General features: G+C 37.6%; 1 protein-coding gene across 3 annotated transcripts in view; it reads left to right on the plus strand.

Moving 5' to 3' along the window:
* EIF2A (eukaryotic translation initiation factor 2A) overlaps nt 1–11379 on the plus strand; it is a 34010-nt gene extending 22631 nt beyond the window's left edge. For all 3 annotated transcript variants that reach the window (XM_050779775.1, XM_050779776.1, XM_050779777.1), the window contains 5 exons: nt 151–722; nt 4183–4296; nt 8798–8926; nt 10339–10404; nt 10986–11379. In XM_050779775.1, the coding sequence (XP_050635732.1) occupies nt 151–722; nt 4183–4296; nt 8798–8926; nt 10339–10404; nt 10986–11051 (947 nt within the window). In that variant the 3' untranslated portion in view covers nt 11052–11379. The remainder of the gene's footprint in view (nt 1–150; nt 723–4182; nt 4297–8797; nt 8927–10338; nt 10405–10985) is intronic.
* Nucleotides 11380–12702: the final 1323 nt, after the last annotated feature.

The following is a 12702-nucleotide window of genomic DNA, read 5'->3' on the forward strand; positions in this document are numbered from 1 at the left end:
CCTAGTATATAAGAGTATTTTAATGTTAACATTCCTTGAAATTTTTTTATCTGTTTGATGTGTTCGTGAGTACTATATGATGGTAACTTTTGCTAACAAATATTTATATAGTTCTTTATTGCTAATTTGGGCTTTATATTCTTTTTCTAGCAAAAAATGGCCCCATTTATGATGTAGTTTGGAATTCTAGTTCTACTGAGTTTTGTGCTGTATATGGTTTTATGCCTGCCAAAGCGACAATTTTCAACTTGAGATGTGATCCTGTATTTGACTTTGGAACTGGTCCTCGTAATGCAGCCTACTATAGCCCTCATGGACATATATTAGTATTAGCTGGATTTGGAAATCTGAGAGGACAAATGGAAGTGTGGGATGTGAAAAACTACAAACTTATTTCTAAACCAGTGGCTTCTGATTCTACATATTTTGCTTGGTGCCCAGATGGTGAGCATATTTTAACAGCTACCTGTGCTCCCAGGTTACGGGTTAATAATGGATACAAAATTTGGCATTATACTGGCTCTATCTTGCACAAGTATGATGTGCCATCAAATGCAGAATTATGGCAGGTTTCTTGGCAGCCATTTTTGGATGGAGTATTTCCAGCAAAAACAATAACTTACCAAGCAGTTCCAAGTGAGGTACCCAGTGAGGAACCTAAAGTTGCAACAGCTTATAGACCCCCAGCTTTAAGAAATAAACCAATCACCAATTCCAAATTGGTAAGTAAAGTTTTACTACTTTTATAGAAAAAAGTTTTATTTTGGGCTAGGAGTGGTGGTTCACATCTGTAATGCCTGCACTTTGGGAGGCCGAGGTGGGAGGATCACTTGAGGTCAGGAGTTTAAGACCAGACTGGCCAACATGTTGAAACCCCGTCTCTACTAAAAATAACAAAAATTAGCTGGGCATAGTGGCGCATGCCTGTACTCCCAGCTCCTCAGGAAGCTGAGGCAAGAGAATCGCTTGAACCCTGGAGGCGGAGGTTGTGAACCGAGATCACACCACTGCACTCCATCCAGCCTGAGCAACAGAGCGAGACTCCGTCTCACAAACAACCACCACCACCTTTCTCTTGGACTGGACAAAATGTATCAGTGGTCTGAAACTTCTTAATTTCCATCGAAATGTTTACTATTTCGGCCGGGCTCGGTGGCTCAAGCCTGTAATCCCAGCACTTTGGGAGGCCGAGACAGGCGGATCACGAGGTCAGGAGATCGAGACCATCCTGGCTAACACAGTGAAACCCCGTCTCTACTAAAAAATACAAAAAAAAAAAAAACTAGCCAGGCGATGTGTCGGGCGCCTGTAGTCCCAGCTACTCGGGAGGCTGAGGCAGGAGAATGGCGTAAACCCAGGAGGCGGAGCTTGCAGTGAGCTGAGATCTGGCCACTGCACTCCAGCCTGGGTGACAGAGCCAGACTCCGTCTCAAAAAAAAAAAAAAAAAAAAAAAAGTTTACTGTTTAAACAGTATTGTTTTATTTATGTAAAATTATATAAAAACAACACATGGTATTTGTATTTATCATATTTATTTAGATTTAAAAAGAAAATATATAGTAGACTTTGGATTTGTCCTATTTCTGTATTGGAATTTTCCTTACCTCAGATAAAAACAAAAGTAACTCCAACCCATCCTGCTTTCTTTATCTGTGCATGATGGCACAATTCTTTGATCCATAAAACTAGTAGGTTTATTTTGGTGAGGGGGAGAAATTGATACAGAAAATAATACTTTGGAAATGGTGATGAAATTAGGTAAGAACTTAAAATCAGGATTTTTGTTTGTTTGTTTTGTTTTTGAGACAGAGTCTCACTCTGTCACCTAGGCTGGAGTGCGGTGGCACTATCTCTGCTCACTGCAACCTCTGCTTCCCGGGTTCAAGCAATTCCCCTGCCACAGCCTTTTGAGTAGCTGGGATTACAGGTGCCTGCCACCATGTCCAGCTAATTTTATTTTTAGTAGAGACGGGGTTTTGCCCTGTTGGCCAGGCTGGTCTGGAACTCCCAACCTTAGGTGATCCACCCACGTTGGCCTCCCAAAGTGCTGGAATTACAGGCATGAGCCACTGTACCCGGCCGGGATTTTTTTTTAACATTCAAGATTTCTACTAAATTGTTGCTTTTTTATGTGGCACGATGATTGTGTGGTCCTGTCAAATCATTTTAGTTGAAGTAGCTATATGCCCAGTAATTAGACATTTTTACATGTATCTAATTCCAGAAATGAGCTAAATTACAAAGAAAATACTGTCAAGAAATTACTAGAAACAAAGACAGCATGGTAGATAACTTTACAAAGGAGGAGGGTTACACAGCAGTGGAAAAAAGGTGTTGGGTTATTCCCCCGCAGAAAAAAAAATTTTATAAGTACAAATTTATATATAAATTATACTTAAAGAATATTTATTAGCTTTCCAAAAAACCTTCACCTTTTAAAGTGTGTTTGTTGGTCTGGCGCAGGGGTTTCCATCTGTAATCTCAGCACTTTGGGAGACTGAGGCGGATGGATCACCTAAGCTTAGGAGTTTGAGACCAGCCAGGGCAACATGGCGAGGCCCCATCACTACTAAAAATTTTTTAAAAATAGTTGGGCATGGTGGTGTCTGCCTGTGGTCCCAGCAACTCGGGGAGGTTGAGGTGGGAAAATCACTTGAGCTCTGGAGGAGGAGGTTGCATTGAGCTGAGAAATTAAAATGTGTTCATCAAAAACAGTCCCATAATAACTGATATAACTGAATAAACAAAGTTTATTAATAAGAATGAAATTATGCATAATGAGCACATAGTACCAAAACCAGAAAAAACTCATGATTTATAGTAGTTGTGTGGACTTTTTCGTCTCAAGTGAAAGGCTCTCAGTGGCTTACATGATGCTCGTAAGTGTGGAAGAGACTTGTAACTTACCTTTTCTTCTTGCATCATTTTTAATCAAAGTTCTCCTGAGCAGAAACTTTTTAGCCAAAGCAAACTACTACAGAAGAGCCCGCTATTGAAAGGATTTTCATATTATGTATAAAACAAATGTTCAGCAAATATTATATAACTTAAGTAGCATTTTATGCAACATGGGTAAACATGAAATGAAAAAGCCTTGCACTCTAAATGTGTCTGCTGTTCTACAAATGTGGGTTCTCATAATATTCAGTTTGTTTCAAGTAGAATATGAACATGCCCAGAACTTTGATGACCTGAAATAGTTGATGGAATTGCTAAGATAAGGTCACTCTATGGTTTCTTATTTATTATTCGGCATCTTAAGTGTTTGAGCTCTGCTCATTTCCACATAGGACTTATAAATAAAATGCAGATCTGAGACCTAGTACTCATGAAACTTCATGGAGAGCTGATACTTTTGATGTGCTGAGTTATGATAGAGTCTAAGAGTTAACATTAAAATAATAGCAACACAGATAGAAATCAGTAAGTACATGAATCTGATAGGGAGTTGTAGTGCCATCACTTGTACTGTATGTTGTCTAAAACTATTCTGGAGATACATTGAACCTATAATTCACTATATTTTCTATTGTGGAATATAGTTGTTACATGGTTACATAAATATCTGATGTTGGAAATTATTATCTTCATTGTGTAATCTGACAAACCATGTACTTTTTTTTTTTTTTGGCCTCTTCATTATGTCAGTCCCAGATTTATAATTATCTAGTTAATTATTCCTTTCTATTTCACTTATTTTCTTATAATCTATTCTTGGTTTTCCATTTGCTTTTATTTTTAATCTTCTAATCTCTGATTTTACAAGTAAAGATCTAGCAAGTAATTCTTTGTGTGAAGAAAATAAGCGAGGCAACTAGATTTCTGTTGACAGTAGTTAGAACCAAAAAGGCCTCAGAAGAAGCTGTTGTTGGTATCTAGTTTTCATAAGACTCATGTGTCTGTAGTAGTGCTAAGAAAAATTCTGTTGTTTGAACAAAACTAAAGTGAATTTTGCAAGCTCTGATATGACTGAAAGATATAGCAACTAATACGAAGATCCTGATTAAATCCATCCTGACAGTTGGAGTGTGCCACTACCAATGAGTTTTGAAATAATCTTTGCTAATGATCCTAAATTTGATAAAATAAGTTTATCCTATATTAGCAGAAGTGTGTAATTTGTTGTTGTAGGTGTTTTACAACATGGACTCCATTTCAAAATTATTTTATATTTTCCATAGCATGAAGAGGAACCACCTCAGAATATGAAATCACAATCAGGAAATGATAAGCCATTATCAAAAACAGCTCTTAAAAATCAAAGGAAGCATGAAGCTAAGAAAGCCGCAAAGCAGGTATTTGGGGCACTAATTTCCTCATAACAAAACAAACAAATAGTTATGGCCTGGAGCAGTCGCTCACGCTTGTAATCCCAGCACTTTGGGAGGCTGAGGCGGGTGGATCATTTGAGGTTAGGAGTTCAAGACCAGACTGGCCAACATGGTGAAACCCTGTCTCTACTAAAAATTCAAAAATTAGTTTGGCATGGCTTATAATCTCAGCTACTCAGGAGGCTGAGGCAGGAGAATTGCTTGAACCTGGGAGGTGGAGGTTGCAGTGACCAGTGATCGTGTCACTACAATCTAGCCTTCCAGCCTGGGCGACAGAGCAAGACTCCATCTCCAAAAAAAAAAAAAAAGGCAGTTAAGTTAGCGCTAAGCCTTAAAATTTAAAGAATTGTGGTCCTAAATACTTGACTGTGGCCAAGTGTGGTGGCTCATGCCTGTAACCCAGCATTTTGGGAGGCCAACGTGGGAGAATTGCTTGAGCCCAGGAGTTCAAGACCAGCCTGGGCAACATAGTGAGACCCCTGTCTCTACGAAAAATTTTTTGCTGGGCATGATGGCATGTACCCCATAGTCCCAGCTACTTGGGAAGCTGAGATGGTAGGATCACTTGAGCTTGGGAGGTTGAGGCTGCAGTGAGCTGTGATTGTACCACTCCAGCCTGAATAACAGAGCAAGACCATGACTCGAAAAAAGAAAACACAAAAAACCTTGGCTCTTACATTATAAAATGTAGTTGTAGTTAGACTTAAATAGGCAGAATATCTTTTGTTTGTGTTTCCCTATGAATTTCTAAGTAATCCGGTCTATATTATGGGTAACAAAAGAAATGGAACCTGACATCATAACCTCGGACACTAATAGTATTATGTAGCATGTTATTTGCTGTAGACCCTTTTGGTGGCACTTGTGTAAAGTGGTGTAGTTTGTTTTCCTTGAAGCATATATTTACTAAGAGAAGCTGGAAATTACATGACTAGAAAGCCATTTGGGCACTCAGTATTATAGTACTATATGAAATTATTTAACTGGGAATCAAAATACCAGAAGTACCCAAATAATGGGATATTTCCAGAATATTTTTTATTTAATGTAGTTGAAAAGCCACACCAGTATAAATAATTGCAAATTGTGATATTGTATAGCTCATGGTGACAATGTGATCAGCTGGGCTGGGGATGTCTGGTTAGTGAAGTTATGGTGATCACATTTTTGCAATTCAGGCAGAGTACATATCTCAATCCATTCAGGCTGCTACCTTAGACTGGGTAATTTATAAACAAATTTATTGCTCACAGTTCTAGAAGCTGGGGTGTTGGCAGATTTGGTATCTGGTGAGAACCCGTTCCTCATAGATGGCACCTTCTTTCTGTGTGTCCTCCCATGGTGGAAGGGGCAGTGGAGCTCTCGCTGGTCTCTTTTATAAAGCTACTCCTCATGACTTAATCATTTTCCAAATGCCCCACCTTTTAATACTATCATATTGGGTATTAGGTCCCAAACTATGAATTTTGGGGAAACACCAATATGTCAGACGGTAGCAGTGGGGTAGGGTTTTTGGTTTTTTTGTTTTTGTTTTTTTTCAAGACACTCTCTGTCTCACTTTGTTATCCAGGCTGGAATGCAGAGGCATGATCACGGCTCACTGCAACCCCAAACCCTTAGCTCAAGTAATCCTGCCTCAGCTTCCCAAGTAACTAGGACTATACATGTACACCACCATTCCCAACTAATTTTTTCATTTTTGTAAAGACAGGTTTTCGCTATGTTTTTCAGGCTGGAAATGGGGGTAGGTTTTTTTGGTTTTGTTTTGTTTTGGGGTTTTTTTTGAGACCGAGTTTTGCCATGTTGCTGTAGTCTCAAACTCCTGAGCTCAAGCGGTCCATCCACCTCGGCCTCCCGAAGTGCTTGGATTACAGGCGTGAGCCACTGTGGCCATCCTAGAAAGAGCAGATTTTTAACAGCTGATTGCTATATCACCAGTACAGTCTTGCTGATAATTCTTGAATTTTGACAGGTCTAGGCTAGTTATGTGTTTTGGGAGGCAGTTACTATTTTAAGGTGTAGAATTGTCTTATGCAACCATATTCTGCTAAAATCTGGACTTTTAGAAAAACCATTCTGCTCATTTGTAGTTAATATATTTCATCCCCAGAAGTATCTTAATTGGTCAGCTTTAGGTTATTCCAAGTAAAAACGATCTGTTTCATGCATTTGATATTAGATTTGTATAAAAGCAAGTCTTGTCCCTTCATCAGTACAAGTAGGGACCTCTACTGGCCCTGGATATTACAACACAGTAGTAGTATCCTTACAACTTGATAACTAAGATGCCCTTTGAGTTTTAGGGCCTCTCTGAAACCCACTCAACTTAGAATTCTATTTTTATAAGCAAAGTTTCTTCCACTTTATCAAAAGATATTTTTAATATGACCACTGGTGATACTGAACAAAGATTCCTTTATAATTATTATATAAATAATTACATAATGACATGATTATAATTATTAATAATTATAACAACCATTAATATACTGAATTATATTAATTATATAAATAATATATACAAATTATATTTATATGTTTTATAATATAAATTAATATTTCACATTAATATAATGAAATTATGATTATTAAAAATAATGGTTATAACTCTCAGTTATAAATGTGTAACTCTTTATAGCTCATGATAATAGTGTGATCACCGTCGGGCATGGTGGCTCACGCCTGTAATCCCAGCACTTTGGGAGGCCGAGGCGGGTGGATCACCTGAGGTCAGAAGTTCAAGACCAGCCTGCTCAACATGGTGTATATTTTGTATACTAAATATACAAAAATTAGCTGGGTGTGGTGGCGGACGCCTGTAATCCCAGCTACTCAGGAAGCTGGGGCAGGAGAATTGCTTGAACCCGGGAGGCAGAGGTTGCAGTGAGCCGAGATTGTGCCACTGCACTCCAGCCTGGCAACAAGAGCGAAACTTCGTTCCAAAAAAAACAAAAATAGTATGATCACCTGGGCTGATCAGTTATAAATTTATAACTCTCAGTTACAAGTTTATACAAACTGTCAGTTTTTTTTTTAAAAGAGCCAATACAGTCATCAAGCACCTACACACGTTTTTTTACTAAAGATGATACCAAAGGGGATACCGGTAATCCCTCATTGCAGAGTTGCTTTTTGAGTTGTTTTTCCAGTAATAGCAAAGGTTTTCAACTTGCAAGATAAACTATTCAGTATGTATTTTGGGGACGACTGGCTGAAGTTAGTAAAAGTTATGGCTGTGTGATGGAACAAAGCTAAATGGCCCCTGACAGAATCTCACCTTATCCAGGCCTTCTTAGTCCTGACTCTGAAGTAAGTAGCCAAAGATAGAGAAAGAGAAGATAGAGAAGATAGAGAAAGAGAAGATAGAGAAGATAGAGAGTTCAAGGTGCAACTGCAAAACTAGCACTAATTTCTTTTTTCTTCTTCCCAAGTTCATGGATAGGTTTATTCTTACTGTAAATCTTAGCAAATCAGCATACAATATTTTTTATTCCTTATTAAGAACTTTCACCTTTTCACTTAAAGGAGCACTTTACAGCTTCTCTTTGGCGTATCCGAATTGCCGGCATCACTACCCTGCACTTTGGGACCATTATTAAGTAAAGTAAGGGTTACTTAAACACAAGTACTGTTGATACTGTGACAGTCAATCTGATAACAAAGACAGCTACTAGTGAAAAATAGGTGGGGGGCGAATACACTGTGGATACACTGGATAAAAGAATGATTCTTGTCCTAGGCTGGATGCTAAGAGATTTCATCACACAGCTTAAAACTGATGAATGGTTTATTCCTGGCATTTTCCATGTAATATTTTTGGGCTGCAGTTGACCCTTAGTTACTGAAACCATGGTTAAGGGAGACGTACACAAAGGCCAGGGGCAAGAGTATAGAGCATCTTAGCAGAAATAAAAGTGATTCAGAATCAGTAAGGAGGGACAAGAAAAGTTATCAGAGGTTTGATCATATTGGAAGCAATATAGCATCCCTTTAAGGGGAAAAAAGTTTTGTGGTACTTTGTTGCAGAGCTGAATTGATCTGATTATGAATTAACATCTGTAGGATTCTTATTGTTGTAGCATAATCCATTACATATACTTGATCATACATATTCTTTATAGTTTTGGAGAGAGCCTTGTAAGAGTGAAACTTGAAACACGTTAAATAGAAAAGCCCTCTCATATATTCAGACCATCTATCTGCTGGCACATCTCAGAATATCCAAAAGTTTGGAATGCTTGTTTGCTGGTATAGAAACCCCCTAGTTTACTCTGATAAGGTCATTTTATTTCTAATATGGGAGTATGTAGCATACTTCATGAGACCTTTAATTCAGATTTTTTATATAAAATGTGGATAAAATCACATATTTAGTTTCTGTATTTCATATACCAAAGCTATGTTGATTTAAATACTGTAATGTTTTTGGTTTTTTTAAATTGAATTTTAAAAATATTTCCTGCAGGAAGCAAGAAGTGACAAGAGTCCAGATTTGGCACCTACTCCTGCCCCACAGAGCACACCACGAAACACTATCTCTCAGTCAATTTCTGGGGACCCTGAGATAGACAAAAAAATCAAGAACCTAAAGAAGGTGAGAGACTTAAATGAAAAATAGACATGCGTATTGAAAGGTATACATGAAAATTATATAAATAAGGTAGTACTTAGATGTCTAAAGACAGGTATCTAAGAAGTTGGTATTAGCAGTTCTCATTGTTGTTTTCTCACTAGAAGCACTGTCACTTAGAAATAGTATTGATTTTAGTTCTATTCACAAATGTCTGAAGACTCTTAATACTTTGATTTTTGGAGTAATAAAATTCAGTGTGCATTAGCATAGAAATATACTGAACAATTTTTTTTTTTTTTTTAATTGAGACGGAGTCTTGCCCTGTCACCCAGGCTGGAGTGCAGTGGTACAACCTCGGCTTACTGCAAGCTCTGCCTCCCAGGTTCAAGTGATTCTCCTGCCTCAGTCTCCCGAGTAGCTGGGACTACAGGTGTGCGCCACCACGCCCGGCTAATTTTTGTATTTTTAATAGAGACAGGGTTTCACCATGTTGGCCAGGCTGACCTCGAACTCCTGACCTTACGTAATCCATGTGCCTTGGCCTCCCAAAGTGCTGGGATTACAGGCGTGAGCCTCCATGCCTGGCCACTGAACACTTTTATACTCAGTGTTTCATTAGAAACCTTGTGATAAGTAGGGGCAGATATTCTAGTTTTGAAGATCAAGAGACAGAGATGAAAAAGAAGTGTATTGACTTGTGATATTGCAGCCAGTGTGCTGGGGTGGCCCTGGGGATAAAACAAGCTGCTTCACAGCTGCATTATGAGGTTTCTCTTTCATTCTTTTTAATTGGGTAGGACTTTGGACCAACAGTCTTTCAGAATGCTCTCAGTGAGATTTCTCTCAAAGCCAGAAACATCACCCAGGTCCAATGGGGCATTGAAATGTGCCATTACTGATACATTTACATATACACATACATACATGATAACATTAATTAAAAGCCTGAGAAAAATATTTTTCAAAATTTCATGTTTTTAACATTTACAATTTTGTATTTAACTTATCATTATTATTATTATTATTATTATTATTATTATTTGAGACGGAGTCTCGCACTGTCACCCAGGTTGGAGTGCAGTGGCGTGATCTCGGCTCACTGCAAGCTCCGCCTCCCAGGTTCATGCCATTCTCCTGCCTCAGCCTCCCGAGTAGCTGGGACTACAGGCGGCCACCACCATGCCTGGCTAATTTTTTGTATTTTTAGTAGAGATGGGGTTTCACCATGGTCTCGATCTCCTGACCTCGTGATCTGCCCGCCTTGGCCTCCCAAAGCATTTAACTTTAAAAATAGTGTATCCTAGCATTTTAACAGACCATTCTTGATACAAATGTAAGATTATTAATCTCCTTATTTGAGTTTCACATTCTTAATAAGGAAATTTGCATTTGAAGTGACTTCCTTCCACTTGACTCATATTTGATGTTTGCAGAAACTGAAAGCAATTGAACAACTGAAAGAACAAGCAGCAACTGGAAAACAGCTAGAAAAAAATCAGGTACTTTCTGCATTTTCCATTTAGGCTTGTGGTGACCACCAGCCTTCCCCCTTTTATTATAAACAAGTATTTAGTCAGGTAAAAGAGCACATAGATTTTAAAAACTTATTTTGAAAACCATATGCCATATTCTTTTTAATGTTTTTACTTTTAAATAGCTTTACTCTTAAATAGAGGAGATATGGTTCATGTGAATGAAAAAGTCAATATTCCTAAGAGGCATACTATGCTATTACTGTTGAAAATAATAGCAATTTGTTGTATTAGACAAATATAAGATTATTATCTCAAGTTGTACTGCCCTGTTTGCCTTTTCCCTCCTCCTTTCAACAATTTTAATCCCAAATATAGAATTGAAAATGTTTTGGGCCCAAAGGGATGCAATAAAACAGTGTCTGTTCTTTTCACTCTTGATTCATACCAGATAACAAATCAGAATTTGTTTCTAACCTGTGTTTTAAAATCTGTGTTTACTAGTGAACATAATAAATTGTCAGAAATATCATGTTTTTTTCTGTATTATTTTGGTTACATATCCACTAACTATTTCATAATAACTTCATTGTTTTAAACTTTTCTAGTTGGAGAAAATTCAGAAAGAAACAGCCCTTCTCCAGGAACTGGAAGATTTGGAATTGGGTATTTAAAGATTCACAGAAAGCAAGTTGATGACCAGAAATCAGTGCAAACACATCTTCTGTTAAACCCATTGGTATACACAGAATATTCCTGTTCCCACACTTAATGTCAATCTATAATTTTAACCACTTATCTAAGATTCTACATAAGTAAAATTATTTAATAATGTCTATTGAATTGATATTTATATCTTGCATCCTATATCATGTCAATATGTGATATAGAAAAGAGATACATGAATTTTTTAGCTAAGCTTGACAGATTGAAAGACAAGTGTCATTTTTTTGTGGAGTGTGATATATACCATATAAATGAATAAAGACATTTTAAATTTAATCACTTTGTTTTTATTATAAGTTCCTTAGTTCAGATATCCTTTATTAATTTATAAGACATGTAAAACTACTTAATTCTCACAAGACTCTATGAAGTAATTATTATAATCTCTATTTTATAAATGAAAAAACTAAGGCCATAAAATTAAGAAATTTGCCAGTGTCTCAAAGCTAGGAAATGGTCCTCTAATCCCAGAGCCTATGCTTTAGGTTACTATGATATACTACTCCTATATCCCCAGGTAATGCATCATTTAGTAACACTAAGCACCCTGCTTAGTTTTCATGGATACTGCCAAATTGCCCTATCTCAAGCTTTGTACTTGCGCCATTTAAAGTTTTCCACACTGTTGTCAATATCAGAAGTGATAAGGCTTTCAAATGTTTCCTACATTGATAAAGGAGAAATGATAGTTCGTTACTGTTATATACATTTATTTTTGTTAGAGATGGATTATGTACTTTTCCATGTTTGATACTTGGTTGTATTTCTTTAGTGTATTTATTTTTCTTTTCCTTTGCCCATTTCTCTGTTTGGATGTTTGACACTCTTCTTAATTTGTAAGAGTATCCTATGTAGTAACATAAAATCCTTTTTTTCTTTTCTTTTCTTTTTTTGAGATGGAGTCTCACTTTGTTACCCAGGCTGGAGTGCAGTGGCATGATCTTGGCTCACCACAACCTCCGCCTCCTGGGATCAAGTGATTCTCCTGCCTCAGCCTCCCCAGTAGCTGGAACTACAGGCGTGTGCCACCATGCCCAGCTAATTTTTTGTATTTTTAGTAGAGACGGGGTTTTACCATGTTGGCCAGGCTGGTCTCGAACTCCTGACCTCGTGATCCACCTGCCTCAGCCTCATAAAGTGCTGGGATTACAGGCGTGAGCCACCGTGCCTGGCCCATAAAGTCCTTTATTTAAAAAAAATTTTTTTTTAAGTATACATGCGGGATTTTTTTTTTTTTTTTTTTTTTTGGATTCAAACAATACAAAGGCATGCAATGAAAATTAAGTCTGTTCCACTACCACATTTTCCAGTTTTTTGTGTATCTTTCTAATGATAGATACCATATGGGTATTCAAGTATACATATACATACACTTAAAAAAAATATGATGGCATATACTCACTGTTCTGTTTGGGGTTTTTTGGTGGTGGTGGTTGTTTTTAGAGACAGGGTCTCACTCTGTCTCCCAGGCTGTAGTGCACCTTGAACTCCTGGACTCAAGTGATCCTTCACCTCAGCCTCCCAATTATCTGACACTACAGGCTTGCATCACCATGCCCAGCTTATACTCAACATAGTGGTTCTGTACTCCCTTAAAAT

The sequence above is a fragment of the Macaca thibetana genome, chromosome 2 (assembly GCF_024542745.1).
Source record: "Macaca thibetana thibetana isolate TM-01 chromosome 2, ASM2454274v1, whole genome shotgun sequence".
In the NCBI taxonomy this organism is placed as follows: Eukaryota; Metazoa; Chordata; class Mammalia; order Primates; family Cercopithecidae; genus Macaca; species Macaca thibetana.